The 23971-nt window shown below is 36.4% G+C and overlaps 1 protein-coding gene across 1 annotated transcript in view; it reads left to right on the plus strand.

The window, feature by feature from the left end:
- Positions 1-23971, plus strand: part of Mrpl1 (mitochondrial ribosomal protein L1) — a 60345-nt gene that overhangs the window by 19544 nt on the left and 16830 nt on the right. The window contains exons 4-7 of the mRNA XM_042678397.1: positions 686-769; positions 2654-2725; positions 8704-8815; positions 17908-18014. Of these exons, the coding sequence (XP_042534331.1) occupies positions 686-769; positions 2654-2725; positions 8704-8815; positions 17908-18014 (375 nt within the window). The remainder of the gene's footprint in view (positions 1-685; positions 770-2653; positions 2726-8703; positions 8816-17907; positions 18015-23971) is intronic.

The raw sequence follows: 23971 nt of genomic DNA on the forward strand, positions 1-23971 counted from the left end.
ACTTTCCAAGCATATCTAAAAGTGATGATAATACAGGATATTTCAAAATAGACCGTTGTAGAAGAACCTTTCAGATATGGTATTCTATGTTTAATTGTTTAGAGCAGTCTTGGACCTTGGGGGTGACAGATCAACTGGATATTATCTGTTGTTCGTTGTACACAGCTATACTACTCATGTTTTCCTTTTATTAGAAATTATTAACATTTAGAAATGTTTTTCAAAAAATTAATTCTAGGTAGCAAAGTGTTAACATCCATAAAGGCTACATTGTAGCAGTGCTGGGCAGACACAGATGTGTAAATATACCTGTTAACATTTTAGACACATGAGGACTAGAATCTGCTGGACCAAATGCCATTGAAGTGTGAGGCTGGAGAGACATAATTTTGGTTTCCTAAAAAAGAATTACAATACTTTGAGCTTTGAATTGTAATCAGTGACTTAACATGAGGACCTGATGTGGAATTAAGGAACTGAAAACATGAATCAAGTGTGGTGGTAGGTACCTGTAATCCCAGTGTTAGGGAGGCTGAGGCAGGACGCTACAGAAAAGCAGAATGACATCCAATTAAAACAAAACAGAAAAAAGCCCAAGAACTAAATGTGTCAGTTCTGTTTTTTTATGACTGGCAGAAATAATAGGAAAGATGAACTTTTTATTTTCCCTCTGTTGCATGTTTAGAAAAAAGTGGAGCCATTTGCAAGTGTTATTAGTTTTCCATACCCATTTGCTTCAGAGATGAATACGGTTGCTGTATTTACAGGGGTAAGTAACTTTGGTCAACTATTTATATAATTTAATTTGTTTTCAAGTCATATTAATGATTAGACTAACTGAATAGAATCGGAGAAAATTTTCGTATTCACCTTAGTCTTCCATTTGGAGCTGAACACAGATGAGAATGAGCTCATGTAGAATAGGACTCTGGTCACTGCTGGCCCACTACATTATATTTCTCATAAGACATGAAAGAGAAGTATAGATTATTCCTATGGAACTTCTGCTTCCTAGTCAAACTTTTTTGCTCAAAGAGCAGTAGGGTTATTTTACAGCAGTGTGATCACACAGTGCTGTGGCACCTCACAAGCCACAATTAAAAATTATCTTTGCTGTCTGCCAGTGGCTCACGCCTATAATCCTAGCTTCTTTGGAGGCTGAGATCTGAGGATTGCAGTTCAAAGTCAGCCCAGGAAGGAATGTCTGTGAGACTCTTATTTACAATTAACTACCAAAAAAATCATGAAATGGAACTGTGGCTCAAGCAGTAGAGTGCCTGCCTTGAGCGAAACAACTAAAGGGACAGTGCCCAGGCCCTAAGTTCAAGCCTTACTATTGGCTCACACACATACACGCACACACACACACACAAAAGGCAAACTACCCTTGCTATAGAAGCAGCAAGGTCCAGCATGAACCTTGCTGTATAGACTTTGTATGAACATTTGTTTTTAACGTGTTAGTGAATTTGTGTTTTGTTTCTTTTCCATTAAAGTTCAAATGTGAGACGTGTGTATTCTCTTCCTTACTGTCAAGGAAGAAACTACTTTCTTCTCAGAAAAGAGGCGAATATAGTTGTTGGAATGCTACAACATTTTAGTAACTGAGGCAGGGAAAAAGTTTGCAGCAAAACAAAATGACAAATGGAACATGTTGAAAAAATAAACTTTAAGCTTTTGAGAAATGACTAAAATTTGGCTTTTTAATTTCTTTAAAAATTGCTGGGCATCACTGGCTCATACCTGTGATACTAATTATTTGGGAGGCTGAGATTGGGAGGATTGCAATTAATGAGGCGAACTTGGGCAGAAAAGTTCATGAGTTTTCAGTGGAGAACTGTATATAGTGGTGCATGCCTGTTACCTAGCTAGATAGGAAACCTAACATAGTGGATTGTACCCAGGGAGTGAGGCCCTATTTCAAAAATAACCAGAAAAATTAGGGCTGAAAGTGGGGTTCAATAGTAAGAGCACCTGCCTAGCAAACTTGAGGCTTTCTGAGTTTAAAAATCCCAGTTCTAAGGCCGGGCGCTGGTGGCTCACGCCTGTAATCCTAGCTACTCAGGAGGCTGAGATCTGAGGATCGCGGTTCAAAGCCAGCCCGGGCAGGAAAGACCGTGAGACTCCTATCTCCAATAAACCACCAGAAAACCGGAAGTGGTGCTGTAGCTCAAGTGGTAGAGCGCTCGCCTTGAGCTGAAGAGCTGAGGGACAGCGCCCAGGCCCAGAGTTCAAGCCCCACGACCGACAAAAAAAAAAAAAAAAAAAATCCCAGTTCTACCACTACTAAAAAAAGCCTCATATTGGTTTTGTAAAATGTCTGGAAGTTAGCAAAACTTACTATATTTGAAAGGTGTTAAATACATTTATTATATTTACATATATATATATATATAATTTGTAATATCTTTTGGAAGGCAGCATGTTGTTCGGTAAGTTCTATCACTTAGTAGGTTCCTCATATGCCATTTTTGGTAGGATACACTTAAATGAAACATTGTCAGTAGGAAACACTTTAATGACCTACAAGCTGAATTTGTTTTGAATGAAACATATTTTTATTCTAAAATGTAACATTTGTTACAAAATACTTGAAAGTTGCTGAATTTGTTTAAAACTAAATATTGATATTCAAACTATAACGTTTTGGTAGAATGAATTAGAGATGAAAATTGCGGAAGAAAATGGAGCTGCGTTTGCCGGAGGAAGTAATCTGATTCAGAAGGTACTGTGTTTTCATGCTTATTAGTTACAGAGATTGTTCAGTTATCTTTGCCATCCACTTATTATTACATTTGGAACTTAATCACTAGGCTTACATTATTTATAAATAGTATTGCTTCTAGGGCAAGGGAAATTTTCCTACTTTTTTTTCAATCTCAAAATCAAGCTAAGAAAATGTCATTTTGTGTGAGATTTAAATAAGATAAAAAATAGCTCACATGGATGTTCATGGTTTCAAGATCAAGTATTTGTTTTGCTTCCTTGAAGTGAAAGTATGATGTGTGTGGCAGCCATAAACTACTGTATCTGACCTCTGTATGCTCCTTTTGGTTCTTTTGAGCATTTATACCCATTAGGCTAGCAACATAGGCTCCGCCATGGTGGCTGACAAATAGGAATGTTGCATGCTTGCACAGAATAGTTCTGTGGACCGTTGTTTAAAAGAATAGCATCTTTTTTAAGAGATTGGAAAAATAGGCACATAGTTATTCCCAAAAATATTACAAAAAGTATTTCTTAATATTCTTTATAATATCCTCTTCTAAATCTAATCATTTAGATTATGGATTATGGATTTTATAGATTTGGATTTTGAGTGAGGGACTAGGGAAATATGTCTTGAAAATGTATCCTTTGGCACATATCCAGATTTTTATCTGAACTTATAATTTGGTTCATATTTTCAGGAGACCCAGCAATGCTAGTAGTTTGTTTATTCTTTTCACTCTAGTACTATGTTAAATTTCCTGGAGGCTTAGGAATCAATTTTAAAGAGACTCTCTAAAACAAGTCTTAGAGTCAGAATTAGTGGGAAGCAGGAAGAGGTTAGGTTAACAGGTCCTAGGACAAGTCTGGGGCTGTATCCTATTCTTTCTGGCATATTACTTTGGTTTTAAAAGAATTATTGAAACATCCTGTTAGATGGAATCTTCTCCTGTAAACATCACAAGCACACATATAAACTCAGGTTACCTGGTCTAATATATGTAGGCTGTATGGAATGGACTAAACTACTAGATTGCAATCCTACAGCAGATTACTGTAGTGAGTTTTATAGATCATTGTATGTGCTGTGCACTTCTGCTTAACTAATCATAGAAAAAATAAACATTTCTCACCTGTATGGTATCATTGTGGAAGTATCAGCATATGTGTCTGCCATCATTGGCTAGATTTTTCTTTTAGTAATTGGCCACCTGCCTTTTTTTTTTTTTTTTTTGATCGGTTGTGGGGCCTGAACTCGGCATGAGCGCTGTCCCTCAGCTCTTCAGCTCAAAGCTAGCACTCTGCCACTTGAGCCACAGTGCTACTTCTGGCTTTTTCTGCTTATGTGGTACTGAGGCATCGAACCCAAGGCCTCATGCGTGCAAGGCAAGCACTCTGCCACTGAGCTACCTTCCCAACCCAAGCTATTTTTAATATTTTAAATTGTTATTATAAAGGTGATGTATAGAAAAGGTTGCAGATACATGAGTACATTTATTTTTTGACAATGTGATCTCTTCCTCACTGTTCTCCCAGTGTGTTGCTTTTTGTATTAAATAACTTCAAAAGAATTTAAACCTAAAATCCATCACTGATCACATTAGCTATATTTTAGGAAATTGTTAAATGGTCATAATATCAGATAGACCATAGAACACTTCATCTTTACTGAAAGTTCTTTGAACATCATTTATCTAGTTCTATATTTCACTTTCTTACAGTGTCTTTTTAGATCACCCATCCAAGTCAGATATCATGTATATTTCTCACCAGGTGGTAGGCTTCATGAAGATAAGAGCCATGTCTGTATTATATACCAGTTCATGCAATGGCTGATATATTTCATGAAAAAGCCACTGAATCTGAGTATAATAATGAAACAAGCAATTAAATTTCTTTCAGTAAAAATAAAACTTTGATTTCATCTGAGAAAAAAAAGAATTATTGAAAAATGTTAATCATTAACAAAATAAACATGTTATAAATGCTTGGGAATTTGAAATTACTGCTTGGTTTCTGGAACAAGGAAGCTAACTATACTTAGGAAATTTGTGGATTGCCTTCCATCTATTTTCTTCATGGAAGCATAAGAATAGCTTGAAGCTAGAGGAGTGGCTCAGCCAGCCCTCAGGTGTTAAGAAGTTACTTCTCAAAGAAGAAAAGGTGATGGAACAGAAAATGTTACAAAACCTTCAGTTCAGTAAAGGAAATATATTTGAGGAAGTAATCCAAATAAGGAAATTAAACACACTTTGAACTTATGTGCTATATAAGATATTCCAGGAGCAGAATTTCTCCTTAGGACCCCCAGAACTGTGCTTGGACCTGTATAAGTTATTGAACCAGCATATGCCTGCAGGTTACTCAGTGGTTTCTTTGAAAGCTTACTATTCTAATGTTAGTTGGAATTCAGTTTATATAAATACTTTTTTAAATTTTATTTTTATTTATTTATTTTTGTCAGTCATGGGCTTGAACTCTGGGCCTGAGCACAGTCCCTCAGCTCTTTATTTAGCTCAAGGTGAGTACTCTACCATTTGAGCCACAGGGCCACTTCCAGTTTTCTGGTGGTTAATTGGAGATAAGAGTCTCATGGACTCATTATTTTGCCCATGTAATTGTAACTCCTCTGTACGGTATTTTCTTTTTTTTGTTTTTGTTTTTGTTTTGTTGGTCATGGGGCCTGAACTCTGGGTCTAGGCGCTGTCCCTCAGCTCTTCAGTTCAAGGCTAGCATTCTACCACTTGAGCCACAGTGCCACTTCTGGCTTTTCTGCTTATATGGTGCTGAGGAATTGAACCCAGGGCCTCATGCATGCACGGCAAGCACTCTACCACTGAGCCACCTTCCCAGCCCCTCTGTACGGTATTTTCATAATAAAAAAAAAAAAAAGAGTCTCATGGACTTTTCCTGCTGGGGCTGGCTCTGAACCATGATCCTTAGATCTCAGCCTCCAGAGTAGCTAGGATTATAGGCATGAGCCACTGGCGCCTGGCTATCAGTACATTTTTGTATATGTGTGTACCAGTCCTGGGACTTGAACTCAGGGCCTGAGTGCTGTTCTTTTAGCTTTTTTCCTCAAGGCTGTACTTGAGCCACACCTCCACTTTTAGCTTTTCGGTGGTTAATTGGAGATGAGAATCACATAGGCTTTTCTGCCTGGACTGGCTTCAAATTGTGACACTTAGATCTAACCTTCTTGAGTTGCTAGGATTATGGGCAAGATCCACCAGCACCCACACCCACCCCCACCTTCAATAAAATTTTGTAAATAATACTGTGGCTATAATTGAAAAAGTACATTTCTGTATTTTTACTTAATTTTCATTTAATTTTTATAGTGCTGGGGATTGTACCCACAGTCTTGTACATGCTAGCTTTTTCATTGAGTGATCCCTTAGCTCCCATTCATTATTTCTGTGATGTGCTATTTTATTTAGCTCTTACAAATTGTAAGGTAGGATAGTATTACTGGACATTTAGTTGGTTCTTAGAATAAGACTTTAATGAATTCATTATATTTTTGGTATTTTGAAATATTACAGATCTACTTGGCTCAGATTTAAAAGCAGTTTCTTGTTCTTACTTGTCTATAAAAGCATAATTTCCATCCACAGACTTGTATTATTCCAGGACACGATCTTAAGGTTAATTATAGCATAACACTGAAACATAATTTTTAATTTAATTTAAAAGAACATGTCTTAGAATTAGTTTTAGGCTGTTACATTGGTTCACTCTTTGTCCTTTGTCTCACCATTTTGTATTCCCTTTCCCTTCCCCTCATCAAATAAACATATACAAGACATAGGATACCAAAATCAAAAACAGTGACAACAAGGGATAAACCAAAAGAATAACAACAACAAAAAAGAAACAAAAGTAAATAGCTTCAAGCAGTACATTAAAAAACAAAAACAAAGAAAAAAACCCCACTTGTTTCCATATCTTGGAGTTCATTTCTATTAGCATCCTTTTGTATGGTCATATGCACATAGCTATAGAGCTATTTTGAACCTCTGCTAGGGTGAACCAATGCAACAGCGATACTCATGGCACTATGTTGGAAATGAACATTATAATTTGGGGGGAGGGAAGTTGAGGAGGAGAGAAAGTAGGAAAAAAGAAGGGAGGGGTAACTGTTCTACAAGAAATGTACTCATTACCTTACTTATGTAACTAACTCCTCTGACATCACCCTTACAATAACATTAAAAAAAAAAAAAAGAAGTAGTTTTAGGTCCTTGAATAGCAAACTCACACAGTTCTTTGGCATTTCCAAATTATCTCAGCTTTCACATTTCTGAAAATGAGAGTCCTGGCTCTATACCCATAGAACTTGTCTTTGAGTTTTGGCTGTTTCTCAGGAATATGCATACTGACTCACGCGCTCTGAGAGCTCAGCTTCCTTATCTACAGTGTGTGGTCAGTATTAGTGCCTGCCTTGTAAAATTGTCATGAAGATTGATTGAATTAAGACACATAAAATATTTAGCAAAATTCATGGCACATGAAAAACACTCATTGAATTTAAGTTGTATTTATTAAGGAGAGCATGCCACTTAAGTAATAAAGGTAGAAAAAATAGAGACAGGAAGATAAAATTTCAGAATCATTACTTAATTTTGCCAGTATTACTTTTTTCAGGAGTCACTATGTAACCCAAAACAAGGATTTGATTGGCAAATTTTGGTAAGATTGCAAAATCCCACAACTCTAAAACATCCCCAGAAGTTGGTGAAATTATTACCTAGGCAATATGGTTTTAAAAATGTGTTTCATTTCATAATTGATCAAACTTTTAAATGGAATAAAGTATAGTAGTGTAGTAGTAGTAGTAGTAGTAGTAGCAGTAGTAGTAGTAATAGTCTATTTGGATACTTGCTTGAGATAATCAGGTGGTCTTTTTTTTTTTCTTCCTGACAATACTGGGGCTTGAACTCAGGGCCTACATGCTGTCCCTTAGCTTTCTCACTGAAGTCTGGTATATACACCAACTTTCTTTTTTTTTTGTTTTGTCGGTCGTGGGGCTTGAGCTCTGGGCCTGGGCATTATCCCTGTGCTCTTCAGCTCAAGGCAAGCACTCTACCGCTTGAGCCTTAGTACCACTTCCGGTTTTTAATGGTTTATTGGAGATAAGAGTCTCACGGACTTTTCTGCTTGGGCTGGGTTTGAACTGTGATCCTCAGATCTCAGCCTCCTGAGTAGCTAGGATTATAGTCCTGAGCCACCTACGCCTGGCTACACATCAACTTTCTGTCTACCTCCCTCTCCTCCCCCCTAGGTTAATTGAAGTCTCACAGACTTTCTTGATCTGTCCTTCTTTAAAGTATGATCCTCAGATCTTAGCCTCCTAAGTAGCTAGGATTACAAATATGAGCCACCAGTGCCTGACAAATCAATTCGTAAAAACTTAATCCATTTTTTCTGAGACTAGAGTATGGATAATGAATTGTAAGTAAACTTGTCTTTGACTGTCCTTTTGTCTTTTAGTTATTGGTTGCAAGGAGAATTTTTAGTTCAGTTCCTTGTAAAAATAATGATAGATTTGATTCTCTTGATGCTCTAAATTTAGAAAGCTATTGGTTGCTAGTGAGGTTGCCAGCTGGTGATTATTATTTTTGCATGTGAACTGTTACACAATTTTCAGTTCGTTTCTTATGTTTTAATGGCTGTATTGAATTCAGCTTTAAGAGTTGTAGGACTTGTGTTCAATTAGTGCTGTTCTATGTTGTATCACCTTTCTGCCTAAAATAATCCCATGCAAGAATTAAAACCACTGTTTTCTTTTAAATGGATGTGACTTTTTAAAGTAAAAAATATTTTGCTTCTGATGGATTTTATAATAAGTAATTGTATTCCTATGATTCTTGTGTTTGATGAAAAGTATTTGTGTTTAATGACTTTTGAATCGAAGTGGAAATTACTATTTTTGGTTAAATAAAGTGTTTCTATATAATCTAAGGTTATCTTCTCCCCTCCTCTCATTTTCAGGTTTTGGATGATGAAATTCATGTAGACTTTTATGTAGCTGTTCCTGAAATAATGCCTGAGCTTAATCCTTTAAGGAAGAAACTGAAGAAAAGATATCCAAAGTTTGGTAGAAGTAAGAGGCAATTCTTATTTCAATATGCTATCAATAAATTTCCTTTTGATTCTATTCAGTTGGAAAACAAAGCTGTTAATTTTTATGCAGAACAAATAATGTGTTCTACCTAGTATTTGGGTTTTCTGTTCTAGAAATATGTGCATTTGAATTTTTCTCTTGGCAATAGTATTGATAGTCTAAAAGAATCTGAGGTACTAATTACTTTACAACTTTAAATCATAGTCTAGTTCCAAATGAACATATTACTTACTTAGATATGTTAAAATATTTTATTATGTTTATACTTTATATAAAGTATGTTCATACAATTTCTATATGAATGTATTTATGAGTGCATGGCTCAGGGAGTATTTACCCTTAATATTTTTATCTTTACAAAATCCAGTAAGACAGTTAAGAATCATGTAATGAAATGGGGGCTGTTATTTGATAAATTCACAAGGTGATGTGGTTGTTCAGTGGAGGAAGAGTTTACACATAGGTGGAGAACAAGGAAGGCATCATAAAGGATGTGGCATTTAAACTGTAGCCTGAATAACTGGATGAATTGTTTAAAGGGAATGTTACTTTTAAGTAAAAGGAATATATTAATCATACATTAGTCATAGAAGTAAGAAATTATAGGCTAGGTCCAAGAAATCTAAGTAAATTCTCTTTGACTACAGGGAATGGTACCTCTACATTGAGATGGAAAAGAATAGTGGGGAATGGTGTTGGAAAGGTAGATTTATGCTGTGTTGAGAAGGACTTTGAAGGCTGAACTAATAAACTTAGTCTTAGAAGTTTTGTGATATGGTATGACATGATCTATTGTTTTGCGCTTTAATCTGGGAAGAATCTGAGATGCATTGGCATAGATTTCAGCTAGAAGCAGGGAGTTGATTTAGAGGGCAATTTCAAGAGACTGGTAAAGGTCATCTTTAAATGAAGGTTTTCACAATGAGATAAGATAGTAAGACTTGGACCAAGTAGTTAGTAATGGACTGGTTGATGGGAAGAAAGAAACAGTCAAATGGTATTGAGACTAGGGACTTCTCTTAATAAATGGTATCATTAATGGAAACATACATTTGTGAGGAAAAATAAGTTTACTTACAGAACAGGTTCACTTGCTTTATGTGGCAGTGAATATCTGGTGGAGATAGGAATTATTTTGAATAAAACTTGGTGATATATAGAACAGATACTCTAGAATTTGTTTAAATAGATTTGTCTTGAAGTTACGACTCTAACTGAACTAATTCTTCATACATACTAGCCACTAACAATTGTCTGGAGTTCTATATAATCTATGCTAAAAGCAAATTCAGGTGTTTTTTTTTCTCTTGGATATATTGTAGTTTTGTTTATTTGTAATAGCCTACAATGAATCATGTGTCGTAATTAGATATAGGACTGAGACTTTGAACATGTATTAGGGTTTTCATTGTAGTAGTGTTTGTTGTCATGGAATCAGCCTTATAGTCTTTTGGAAGTAAGACCTGAAATTGAACCTTATTTAACAATTAAACTAGAATTACACAACAGGTACTGATGGCTCATGCCCCTAGCTACTTGGTGACTGAGATCTGAGTATCGTTGTTCAAAGCCAGCACTGGCAAGAAAGTCCATGAGGCTCTTATCTCCAATTAACCACCAAAAGGCTGGAAGTGGAGCTGTGGTTCAAGTGGTAGGGCACTAAGCTTGAACAAAAAAACTCAAGGACAGCACCCAGATTCTGAGTTTAAGCCCTAGGACTGGCGCAAAAAACAAACAAAAATTGCAGTCAGATTTGATGAAAAACATTTTTATATTTTTTGTTTTTAATTAAATTCAATCAGAGCAAAACAAATAGTTCTAAATATAGCCAGTTAAAGTTGAAATGAATATTGAATATATCTGTTCATCTAACTCCTTGCTTTGCATAATGAACTGGATTGTCGTAAACATTACTTTTGTTACCTTTACTACTTTTCATGTCCTTTTAGATTCTATTTAGTCTTGAGTTTTTGTTTTTTTTTAAATTTGTATATTTTATTGTTAACCAAGGTCATCACAAAATTTGAAACTGTTGCTTTTTGGTTTGAAAGATTTTAAATAAATAGTTTATTCCAAATGACAAATGTCCTATTAAAGTGTTAATTCTTATCTGTGGATTTCACTTTATTTCTACTTTCTAATGATTCACACTTTCCATATACCATGGTCAATCACCTATGTGTCCCCTCAATTTGCTTAAGAAAGAACCTTGTAAAAACAGATCATTCCCTTTTCTTTCTTTCTTTTTTTTTGGTTGGTCATGGAGCTTGAACTCTAGGCCTGGGCACTCTCCCTGTGCTCTTCAGCTCAAGGCTAGCATCTACCACTTGAGCCACAGCACCATTTTCAGCTTTTCCTGTTTATGTGGTGCTGAGGAATCGAACCCAGGGCCTTATGTATGCGAGGCAAGCACTCTACCACTGAGCCACCTTCCCAGCCCTATTCCCTTTTCTAACTTTTGTTTTCACCCCTACATAATCTGTTTAACTGCAAATAGCAAAACATTTGTGTTCTTTAAACATGAAGAAAAACAACCTGTCAAAAATGTTGAAACAGTATACCAGATGTGCTTTAGAACAAATAAAGCTTGTATTGTGCATTTTAGAGATTATTCAGATTCTTGTTTAGGAACATTTGATTCCCTTAAAGCCAGCAAAAGACATTAGGGTAAAATAGAAATTACATTTTGAGCAAGTAGATGAAATAGAAAGCAAATAAACAAGCCTGTGCAGCTGAGCTCATTAGTTTCCCATCTTATCTCATTTTCCTAACAGGAATGGGCATGGCCATATTGGTTGGATTGGATGTGTGTATTTTGCAATAGGCTTAATGTTGTGATTTTATTCATTTTCTTATAATTGCTTGTATAACTGTAGACAAGTTCTGTATTTTTCAAGCTCACATCTGGCTTATTTTCTTAATAATTTTGGTTTCATAAGAACTAATTTAAAGATTGTTTTTTAAAACTTATTTTGAAGGAAATTTGGTCTCATTTTGCTAATCACCTTGTTTACCATCTGCAAGTATCCTCTGAAAAATCTTTTATCTATAATATAGATATGTTCTCTTGATCTTCTAAATAAAATCTTCTAAAAGATTTTATTTTTAGTCTTAATTATTTAACATTTACTAAACAAAGCTACCAGAAACTATCTTAATGGTTTCAGTTTTCTATTATGCATTTTAACTCATGATAAGATAAGTACTATGGCATATATAGACATTGTTTGTTTTTTAGTTTATTGTTTATTTAGTTTATTGTTGCTGAGACTGGTTTTGTGCATGCTAAGCATGCACTCTACCACTGAGCTGTATTTCCAGTCCAGTTGAATTATTTGATCTCATGCAAAATTATTGGCAGGTAAAAGAAAGGGAGATGAGAAGAAGATGAGAATTGCACTAATATATATCTCATAACATGTGGCTCTTTGAACCAACACAAGCATTTCAGTTGGAGTGTTGTCCAAAGGATATTCACAGATACACTACTTTCTGTGAGGAATTTGTTATTCATTGTACTTAAGACTCATGGATTGTAAAACCATCCAGATTTAAAATGCTTCCTAAAATAACATGCTGTACTTGAGTACTGCTTGCATTCTTTTAAAAAAAGAACTGTTTACTTATAAGAGGAAAAATACAGAAACAGAATTGTTGCATGGAATCTCTTTGAAAGTTTTTTTTTAGTATTTCCCCCCTCATGGATTAATTTAAAAAATGATCCATGTGGGAAGGAGTCTATCAGTGATTAGGTATTGCTGTAATTACTCTAGATGAATTATGGGTATCTTACAGCAGGTTCTCTTCACTCTTTTTGTGTCTGTGTGTGTGCGTTTCCTTTGGTTCATTGTAGTGATTGCCTTGCTTGCATACACACACACTGACACACAGACTCACACACAGACACACACACAGCTTGTCTCTCTGTCTCTCATGTCTTTTCCTCTTTCCTTCTTTTTTAAAGTCATTGCACTTACTGCTCCATCTGCCTGCAGTGCTCTCTGCTTATTTGTCTGGCTTGTTTTCTTAGTCAAATATCTTAAACAAAGAGATCTCCTAAGATAAAATATTGAATGGGAAGTGGAGATTAATTTTTCATTATTGTACCTCAGTACTCTTCTTTAGAACTTACCCTGCCATTGTCTGTATTTTTTCTTTACTTGTGATGTGCACTTAGTTCTTCCTCTTTTTGTTTGTTTTTGTTTTTATGCCAATGTGAGGGCTTAAACTAGAGCCTCAGCTCTCTCCCTTAGCCTTTTTGTTCAAGGCTAGTGCTCTGTCGCTTGAGTCACAGTTCTACTTCTGGCTTTTTGGTGGTTAATTGGAGATAAAATCTTGTGGCCTTTCTTACCCAGACTGACTGAACTATAATCTTCATATATCAGCCTGTTGAGTAGCTAGGATAACAAGCATGAGCACTGGTGCCCAGCCCAAATGTGTCGTAATTTTATCTGTTTCTGTATTTTCATGGCCTCACATAGTACCTGACCCATAGCAGATAGTTTAAATTATTTCTATAGTAAGTGAGCATTTAGTGCAGCATTCAGTTTGTAGATATATTGGATTAACCTCGCCATGAAATGTGGTTAATTATAACTTAGACGTCCTTGGAATAATTGTACTAATTATAACTTAGAATTTTTTGGAATAACTGTACTAATTATAATTTAGAATTTTTGGAATAATTGTACTACTAATAATTGTACTATTTAACTTATGCCAAACTTTGGATGTGATGGTGATGGCTGTGAACATAACATATAAGGTCTTTAATATCATGAAACTATCCCTTTTCTTTTCTTCTGTCAGTCATGGGGTTTCAACTTGATGCTTAGGTGCTGTTCCTGAGTTCTTTTTGTTCAAGGCTAGTAAGTTACACCACTTTGAGCCACAGTGCCAAATCCTGTTTTCTGGTGGTTAATCGGAGATAAAGAGTGTCACAGACTTTCCTGCCTGAGTTAGCTTTGAACTGCGATCCTCTGATCTCAGCCTCCTGTGTGGCTAAGATTACAGGCATGAGCTGCCAGCAGCCATCGCTGTTTGCTTTTCTACAGTTAGACTGCTGTAATTTTAGCAGTCATTCATGCTCAGATTTATCTAGTTAAAACAAAACTGCAGATGTCCTTCCAACCTTCGTTTGATTCTGTTATCCTTGTTAGCTATAATCTTAGTTCTGTTTCTTGTTTTATATCAGTTTTAAAAATAAGTAGCCTTCAGCAATTGGTTGTCTTCGTCTCCTTACCAGATGTTATTTTTTCTTACAGAAATTCTCATGTAAAGTATGCTCTCAATTATAATAAGAGGTCTCATTTTCCCACATATATATTCAAATGTCATTCTCAGTTTTCTCTGTTTCTTTTTTTTTTTTTTTTTTTGGGTCCGGTCATGGGGCCTGAACTCTGGGCCTGGGCGCTGTCCCTCAGCTCTTCAGCTCAAGGCTAGCGCTCTAAGCACTTGAGTCACAGCGCCACTTCAGGCTTTTTTTTTCTGCTTATGTGGTGCTTAGGAATTGAACCCAGGGCCTCAAGCATGCAAGGCAAGTGCTCTACCACTGAGCCACCTTCCCAGCCCTTTCTCTGTTTCTTGAAGCTGCTGCATGTACAATCTTCATTAACCTTCTTTGTCACTAACTATTCCATCTTTGTTGTCCTTGTGAAAGAAGAGAAATGTACATCAGGTTGCAGTACCAGTTCATGTAGTTCAGTATTGGTTATGTTCTGTATGGACACTGAATAGGGAGAATTAGAGGAAAAGAAAGGGAAAGAGAAAGAAAAAAGAGAGAAATAGGAGAGCATAAAAGCATAAAGAGAGAGCAGCTATGTAGCCTTAAGGGACAACGAAGTCCTAGAGTAACCATGACAACTTAACATTTGGCTACCTTGAAAAACAGAATGGAGTTCTGATTAACATAGATCCCTCAACCTTGACTGTATTACTCACCGTGACCTTAAGCAAACTTTTAATATTCCTAATATGTGCTTATCTACATCTACCCCCATTATTATGGGGGTTCTATGATAATGTGTGCGAAGCTTTGTATAAACTTAGTATATAAAAAGTTCAGACTATATGTGGACTAATGTTAAACATGATTAACACCCTACAATTCCTAAAATAGCTTTTAATTCTTCACAATTACTTTAGGAGAATATGCTTTTTTCATATCTATATCTCATTTCCTCCTTTAAAACTCATTTGTCAACTAAGTGGACAGTTGTTGAGTATCTATGTGTCAGGCATTGTACTTAGTACTGCAATTGAAAGATGCAGAGACATTTCTCAGTTTTTAGAAGGTACACATTAAGAGATGAGAAATATGACAAACTGCTATGCTAAAATGCAATTATGTATTAATAGAAAATATACAAATTACTGAGAGGAATGAGGAACTAGTTTGTAGAATCAGATTGCTTAGAGAAGATAGCCATTAAACTGAGGGGCGAAGCATGAATAGGCATTTTGTTTTCCTAACGTGCATGGGACTACATACCAGAAAAAGCAAATGGTTTTTCATTAGTGTAAAAAAGTTACGAGTTTTTATGTTCAGGAAATTGTTAAGTAGCCTTCTATCATTTGGTACACAAAGTTTTATCAGATAGCTGTGGTTAATAGGGTTAGATAGTGATGGGCAGCTGACCAGATCTTGGAGAACTTTGCAAGCCATACTTTGGAGATTAGATTTTATCTTCTGCTTGGATTGGAGCCTTTGAGAACAGTTGCTCAGAAGAGAGAGATAAGAGCCAGGCACTGTGGCTTACGCCTGTAATCCTAGCTATTCTGGAGGCTGAGATCTGAGGATTATGGTTCAAAGCCAGTCCAGGCAAGAACATCTGTGAAACTCCAATTAACCACCAGAAAACCAGAAGTGGCACTGTGGCCCAGGTGGTAGTGTGCTATCCTTGAGCTGAAGAGCTGAGAGACAGCGCCTAGGCCCAGAGTTCAAGCCCCATGACCGACCAAAAAAAAAAAAAAAAAAGGAGAGAGAGAAAATGTCTTTACTGGCATGGCGCATGGCTATTCTGGGCTATGTATAAGTGGTACAGCGAGACTTGAACTGATACGAGTGAGGAGGGTTACTGCACTAGGCTAGTAAAAAGATGCTGGAAAGAACCTGGCCGTGGCAATGAAGATAAAGAGGAAGGCTGGTTAGGATATTGAGGAGGTAGAGTTAACAGGAGTAATTGATTAAATATGAGGAAAGAATCTGGAATGATGCCCTAATTTTGGTCTCGAATAGCCTACTGAATAGTTTTTTAAAGGTAATGATACTAGTAGGAAAGGAGGTTTGGACCTAACAATGCTATCACAAATGAATGGGTCAGGAGAGGGGAGAGTCAACTGGTCCAAAGTTATCATGTATTAGCACAAAGTAGGTTCTGGTAAATGTGCACATTATGACCTACACATTGTTACTATGGTATCAAACTTCAAATTATGAGCTCATTTGTACATTTTTTTAGCAAGCATATGTCACATTTACACCTTTACTAATTACCTGTTTGCGTCTAGGTGGAGTTATCAAATAGGTGGTTGGAAACCATGAGAAAGATAGTGACTGAGATGTATGTTTAGCAATTATGAGTGGCTACTTGGCATGAAAGCCATGTGTTTGGATGAGATCACTTAGGGAAATATGCAAGGATACAAGAGAAGAGGTCAGATGATGAATCTTGAGGTAGTAAAAACTGTGAGAGTCAGCTAAATGAAAGTGGCCACTGAGAATGCAGTTGGACAGCCAGTGAGAATGTGTTTTAGAACGTGAACTGCTATTGATGGTCACTCAAACACTGAGAAATGACTATTGCATTGACAGCCTTGATAAGATTATTTTCAGTGAAGCAATGGAAATGACAACCTGATTAAAGTTGTGGCTCAAAGTGGTAAAGTGCTAGCTTTTAGTGAAAAAAGCTCAGAGACGGCACCCATCTCTAGAGTTCAAGCCCCACAACTGACCAAAAATAAAATAAAGTAGGTATAAGGAAAAATGGAAGCAAGGAAGAGACAGAAATGATAGACAGCTTTTTCTTTTTTAAAAAACTTAATGTACTTCAGAAGTGTATTACATGGTTAAAGGAAATGTGAAATATTGTTTGAGATAACATTTCATAGAAAACTTTGTAAGCTAATGTGGATTATTAGGAAAGCTGGGAAATTTGATAGTATAGACAAGAGAAAAAGCAGTATCTTCATAGGTAAGTAGAGGTAATTTCGATACACAAATGAGGACTGTTTGGTAGAAACAGAGAGACTTATCTGTAGTGACAAGAAGGAACACAGCATTGTAGATGTATTTAGATGTCACCAAATAACTCTCATGCTCAAATACAACACGCTGTTTCTATGAAAATGTAACTGAAAAAATACATCTGTGAGCCAGGCACGGTGGTACACACCAATAATCCCAACACTTAGGAGGTAGAAGCAGGAGGATCACAAGTTCCAGGCCAGGCTGGCTGGAAAAAACCTAAGTAAAGAAGTAGATATGTGAGTAGTTTAACCAGGTGTGTCACTATTAGCATTTTACTGTTTGTTGTACTGTGACGGACTGTTTAATACTCAGCTACATTGGAAAAACAGTGTTTACAGTAATTGTTCTATCTCTGTGCCTCAGACTCCAATTAGATAGTAAGCTTCTGTGGGCAGTTGCTTTTCTTTTTGGCTTATGTGCCCCTGAGGCCATCTGAACATCTGCTCAGCTGTGCTGTGCTCTGTACAACACTAGGTTCACATTGTCTCTCTGAAGGAACTCTGGCTGGGGCAGCCATGGAGTGTGATATCTCCACCTTGGTGGTATCCCCACCTTGTTTCTTACTTTTTAATATTCTTACTTTTAATATTCAGCAGGGGCATCACAGTATTAATAGAATAGTCTGAATTTAGCTCCAGGAGATTCAAGTTCCGTTCTTAGGTCTTTTTTTGTGCCATTTTCTCTAGCCATCTGTGTATTAATGAGCTGCCATAACTCACTTGCTATATAACTTCACGTGGGATACATGTTTATCGCATTCAGTAAATTTTGCTACTTGTTGAGATGTTGTGATGATTTTGGACATTTTTACCTTTCTAACCAGATTCCATTGGCCGAGACATTCCCAAAATGCTTGAATTATTTAAAACTGGACATGAAATTATGGTAGATGAAGAAAGAGAGCACTTTCTCAGCACCAAAATAGCAACAGTAAGTGATAGTAAAAATTATCAAATAATTCTTTCCTTTTTTTGTTAACATTTATTAATAGTATTAGATAGTACAATATACCAATCATTTAGATTTGCTCTTAAAACTGGCATTAGTAGTGATACTAACATATCAGAGAAAATTTTATTCTTTAGATTGATCTCATAAATGTTTATGGTACTTGAAATTTCTTCCTTCCAGAATTACGTGCTATTCACTGACATTTACTTGTGTTTTTGCTATATTTATCTATTGTAAGATACATGTTTTCTGTTGTCTAATGTTTCACACTTACTAAGAGTAGTAGGGTTAAGATCCTTTATTTCCCTTATAGAATATTGCATAATGTTGAGTGCATAGTAGGTGTTTGATACTATCTAATGGAGTATTAATTTGCTTCATTTTAGTAAGTTATCTTAACTGTTCACAAAATTGTTTGTCTACTTACAGAAGATGTTGGATGTCAGTTTCCAGTGACATCCTAAGACACTAATATAGATATGTCAGTTACAGGACTGTAAAATGTAAAGGCATAAAAACATTAAAGGTAATTACAGATATGTTCTTTTTATTAAAGGATCTCTCACTTGATTAACAGCTATGCTCATAATCCTGGCTACTCAGGAGGCTGAGAGCTAAGGATTATAATTTGAAGCCAGCTGAAGCAGACAAATCTGTAAAATGTTTACTTTCAGTTAGCTACCAAAAAGCCAGAAGTGGAGATGTGGCTCAAGAGGTAGAGCAAAAAAGCCAAGTGATAGCGGGAAGCGTAGAGTTTAAACTCCAGTAATGTCATAAAGAAAAAAAAGTCAAGAATCTCTCAAGTGCCTATAAATGAATATGTAATTTTTTTCTCTGTACATAATTATGGGAATAATGGTAGTATTGATACTGGTGTCCAGTACTATTCCAGTACTTGTATATTCTGCTTTGTAGTTCTCAGCATTTGAAAGGTAAAGTTATCTCCATTTGATAGATAAAAGCATGGAAGCTCAAATTGCTTAAAGATATTTCCTACATTTTACAGGTAAATTAGGCAGAATAGGTTCAGCATATGTTCAGGGAGGGTACCTGCAGGTCCAGGCTCCTTATACCTGTATTATTGGAATAGCTATTGCTCTTCTTTTTTTTCCTCTCATTTTCTCTTAATAGGGATTTTACATTGTTGCTGACACCTCACAGTTTAAGCTAATGGAGCTATGTCCATCATAGATCATGAGAAATCAAGAGAAACTCGCAGCTAGTGTAATGGTGGGGAAACTCCTTAGAAGGGATTTAATGCAGTCAGAGATTAGGAAATGCCTGCTTGCTACATTATCATCAAAGGTGGCACCGATTTACTTGGCTTGAGATCTGCTGGAATCTGATGTTTTTCTTGTGCTCAAATTTTCTCGTGTTCAAAAGCCTTTGACAGTTTTCTTGATTCTTAGTGTTGACAATATTATAATCTAAAAACTAAACAACCAAGTGCAAATTTTAAGGGATTATCCTAGAGCTGCAGAGACTTGAGTTTGAATACCTGTCCTGCTACTTAAGGGATGGAGACTTGAAGCAAGATTCTTAATGCTGTGTCTCAGATTTCTTCATCTATAGAAGGTGTATAAGGAGACCCATAGCACTTGGTGTTTGAAAATGAGATAAATTTTAAAATGCTAGTGCGTAATATATTATTTTAGTTGTTTTTTGGGGACCAAAGAGTACTTGAGAACCAAAGACTCTTAAACTGGATTAAATCTGCCTTATTTTCAGTAATGTGAGTCTGCATAGGTCCTGGAGTTGTACTTTATTCATGTTTTCAACAAATACTATAGTGATTAAGACAGGCTCTGAAGCAGACTGCTTATATCTTTGAGGGACAAATGTATTGATGAAAAGGAAGTTAATCTACTTGTTTATGGAGAATACTACTTAAATATTGTAGTGGAAAATTAATAAAGTGGATTTTAGATTCATACTGACATGGTTTAAATCCTCGTTTCATAAGTCCACCACTTTGCTTTCTAAGCCATTGTTTCCCTGTTTTCCCATTTCCCTCACAAGTAAAGTGATACTAATGATTAGTATTACCTTGGTTAGAGAGAATTTATCACGGTCTATATTTCTGGTTGAGATAAAGTAACTAAGCCTTAACGCACTGAGTAGTAACCTGATATCAAATCTAGATTGTACTGCCAAAAAACAACAACAACAGATAAATTCCGGGTCATCACTCATATCTCAAAACAATATAAACGATAAAGGGGCTATCACACACCTGTGTTAGTTCAGCTGTTTTAAAGGAACCAAATACCAGTGACTTAACCACGATAAAAAGTTAATTTTCTCCTAAGTTGAACTGGTAGGCAGCTCTTCAGAGTTGTGTAAGGATCAAGGGTTTTTTCCCTTTTGCTAAATATGCCATCTTCAAGACTCTTCGGGTTTCTGTTTTTGTCGTTCATTGTCAGGTCTGACTCACAGTCTGAGTGAAGGAGACAAAGTGCCACTTTGAATGATGGAGCTCCATCTAAATGGTTCAAGCATCTGAACCATTGTTGTGTGTGTCCTTGCGAACTTTGTCCCTATCCACAGTCCAGACCTTAGTCACATGGCTTGGTACTCTGCGTAGTGCCTAGCTGGTAGCCATATGCCCACCTTTACTTTCTTTTTCTTTTTCTGTTGCCAGTCCTGGGGCTTGAACTCAGGGCCTGAGTGCTTTCCCTGAGCTTTTGTGTCCAAGGCTAGCACTCCACCATTGAGTCACTGCTCCACTTCTAGCTTTTTGTTTGTTTGTTTTTTTATTGGAGAGGAGAGTCTCACAAACTATCCTGCTGGGGATTGCTTTGAACTGTTGTTACGCTTAGATCTTAGCCTCCTGACTAAGAGTGAAAGCTACCAGCTGGTGTTGCTGAGTTCAAGCTTCAGGACTGGCACAGAAAAAAAGAAGTAACAGTTAAGATTTTACTCTAGCTAAGCAGGAACTAAAGAAACCTAAAAGAATAAGAACATAAAAGACAAGAAATTTTTTTTTAATTTAATTTTATTTGTGAACATACTGTACAGAGGAGTTACAGTTACATGGGCAGGATAATGCGTACATTTCTTACCAAGCATTGCAGCCTCCTCCTTTGTTTATCCTTCACATCCCTTCCCAGCCTCCCCCCTCCCCCCCTAATCCCAATCCTTCTCCTTCCCCTCCCCCCCCTCCCCCCACACCAACGTTGTAAAGCTCGTTTTGGACATGACAACTTGTACTTCTCATTGTTGCAACAGGTCCACCTGTATCCTCAAACAACTGGTTTTTCCCCATCTCCTCCACAAGTTATACTGACATCAAATATAGTGAAAGCAGGGGTTATACTGTGGGGGAGGGACATACAAAGCAACAAAGAGATAATCTTATAAATGTGTTAGAAACACATGCATGAAAGAAAAAAAACATTAAAATACACATCTAAGGGTTCATTTTCCTGACATCACATTATCTGACCTTTTCCGCTTGACTCATACATATACTAGATATTACAAATAAGGGAAACCATGGGACCTACGTTTCTTTGGGCCTGGCTTACTTCACTTAATATAATTTTTTCCAAGTTTTTCCATTTCCTAACAAATGGGGCAATGTCATTCTTTCTGATGGAGGCATAGAATTCCATTGTGTATATATACCATATACCACATTTTCTTGATCCATTCATCTACTGAGGGGCATCTGGGTTGGTTCCATATCTTAGCTATGGTAAATAATGCTGCAATAAACATAGTTGTGCTGGTAGCTTTAGTGTGGTCTTGTTTGTAAACATTAGGGTAAATGCCCAAAAGTGGGATTGCTGGGTCATAGGGGAGCTCTATGTGAAGTCTTTTGAGGAACCTCCATACTGCTTTCCAAAGTGGTTGAACAAGTTTACATTCCCACCAACAATGAAGTAAGGTTCCTTTCTGTCCACATCCCCTCCAGCATCTGTTGTTGTTAGAGTTCTTGATTTTAAGACAAGAAATTTTATTCATTTTTTAAATTGTTGTGTGCCTAACTCCTAAAAGTACAAAAAGTACTCAATAATAGAAGGAGTTAGTTAAGTGAGTAAATATTCATAAACAAAGTCTGTCAACTGAAGGTCAGAAATCATTAAAAGTCATTCTAATGTAAATTATGAATCAATGGAAAAAATGTTTATAATGTTGTTTTATAATGTTTAAAATATTGTTTTATAAGGATTCACCCCAAACTTCAAATTATCCTTGTGGATAATGCAAATGAAGTAATACTGTACTTGATAGAATTTAATAAGGTAAAAGTTAGAATCAAGAATCTTGTCCACTGTTCATTATAGAAATGCTCAGCTGGTTGTATTTTTTGATGTTATATAAGGAAATTAAACTGTCTACATATTGAAGCATAAACTTGTCAGACTTTGAAGTAATTTTCAAAGGATGACTTAGTGTTTTATAATATACCACAAATCCGTTTTATGTTAGTTGTGAGACTCTCAGAACATGCTTTCTTTTTTCTTACAAAGAGTAAGTTCAGCCTACTTTTCCAGAACACTTCAAAGTGTAATTAAGGCCATTTGCATTTTTGATTGGTTTGCTTGACTTATGTTTCATTATAAGGTAAAAAGTTCTTTCTGATTTTCTCTTGGTATTGACTATCCCGTTTCTCAGAGACACACATAATAATTTGTGAAAAAAGTTTTCTTTTTTATCACCTCCCTTCCTTTCTCCTATAGGGTCTTTTCTTTTCTCCTCTCTCTTCCTCTTTCTCCCTTTTTAATCTCTTTGTGAATGTTGACTACTTCACATACTTAACAATCTTGATAACATAGTTGAGGTTTCATTTGCTGAGAACAGGAAGTCAAGAAATAGAACTTATGAATTGGGGAAAATGATGAAAGTAATAAAATATTGATATATTAGTTTGTTAGCATTTGACAACAAGAGGCCATGGATGGTAATTTAAATTAAAGAAAAACTTGAAATATATTTGTTTGTATATGGTATTTAATACATAATAAATTATATGTTTCTCATTGCCTAGTATGGCAAGAGAAGAGCCTATAAATGTTTTGAAGTAGCAAGTAGCTAACTTTTATGTCTGAATCCAGTTGAGTAGAATCTCACCTATGTAGTTTTATGCTTTTTGTTTGTTTGTTTTGTTTTTTGTCAGTCATGGGGCTTGAACTCAGGGCCTGGGTGCTGTATCTGAGCTTTCTTGCTCAAGATTAGCACTCCACCACTTTGAGCCTCAGCACCACTTCCAGTTTCCTGGTGTTTAATTGGAGATAAGAGTCTCATGGGCCTGGCTGGGCTGGCTTCCAACCACAATCCTCAGATCTCAGTAGCAGCACTTTGCTGTTTTATGGGGCCCTTGGGCTCTTTCCTAGTTTCCATCAGGGCTAGCACTCTACCACTTGAACTACACCTCCGTTTTCTGCTTTTTGCTAGTTAATTAGAGATATGCATCTTTTTTTCAGTCTCTTGAGTAGCTAGGATTATAAGCATGAGCCACAAGTACCCAACTTGTGGGTTTTAGATTTAGATTTTCAAATAAATTCTGACTGAAAGTCTTTGGGATTACAAGTTAGAAAAAGATTGAGGTTAAAAATAGACTTGTATTGATAGTGTTCACTAGATCTCTTAAGGGTGCATTGTACTATGAAATCTACTTAGTTTCAGGGCCTTTCCTTCCTTCTTTCTCTTTCTTTCTTTCCTTTTTTCTTCCTTCCTTCCTTCCTTCCTTCCTTCCTTCCTTCCTTCCTTCCTTCCTTCCTTCCTTCCTTCCTTCCTTCCTTCCTTCCTCCCTTCCTCCTTCCCTTCCTCCCTTCCTCCCTTCCTCCCTTCCTCCCTTCCTCCCTTCCTTCCTTCCTTCCTTCCTTCCTTCCTTCCTTCCTTCCTTCCTTCCTTCCTTTCTTTTTTTGTCAGTTGTGGGGCTTGACCTCTAGGCCTGGGCGCAGTCCCTCAGCTCTTCAGCTCAAGGCTAG

The sequence above is a fragment of the Dipodomys spectabilis genome, unplaced genomic scaffold, assembly GCF_019054845.1.
Source record: "Dipodomys spectabilis isolate Male_0828 unplaced genomic scaffold, ASM1905484v1 ptg000043l, whole genome shotgun sequence".
NCBI classification, from domain to species: Eukaryota; Metazoa; Chordata; class Mammalia; order Rodentia; family Heteromyidae; genus Dipodomys; species Dipodomys spectabilis.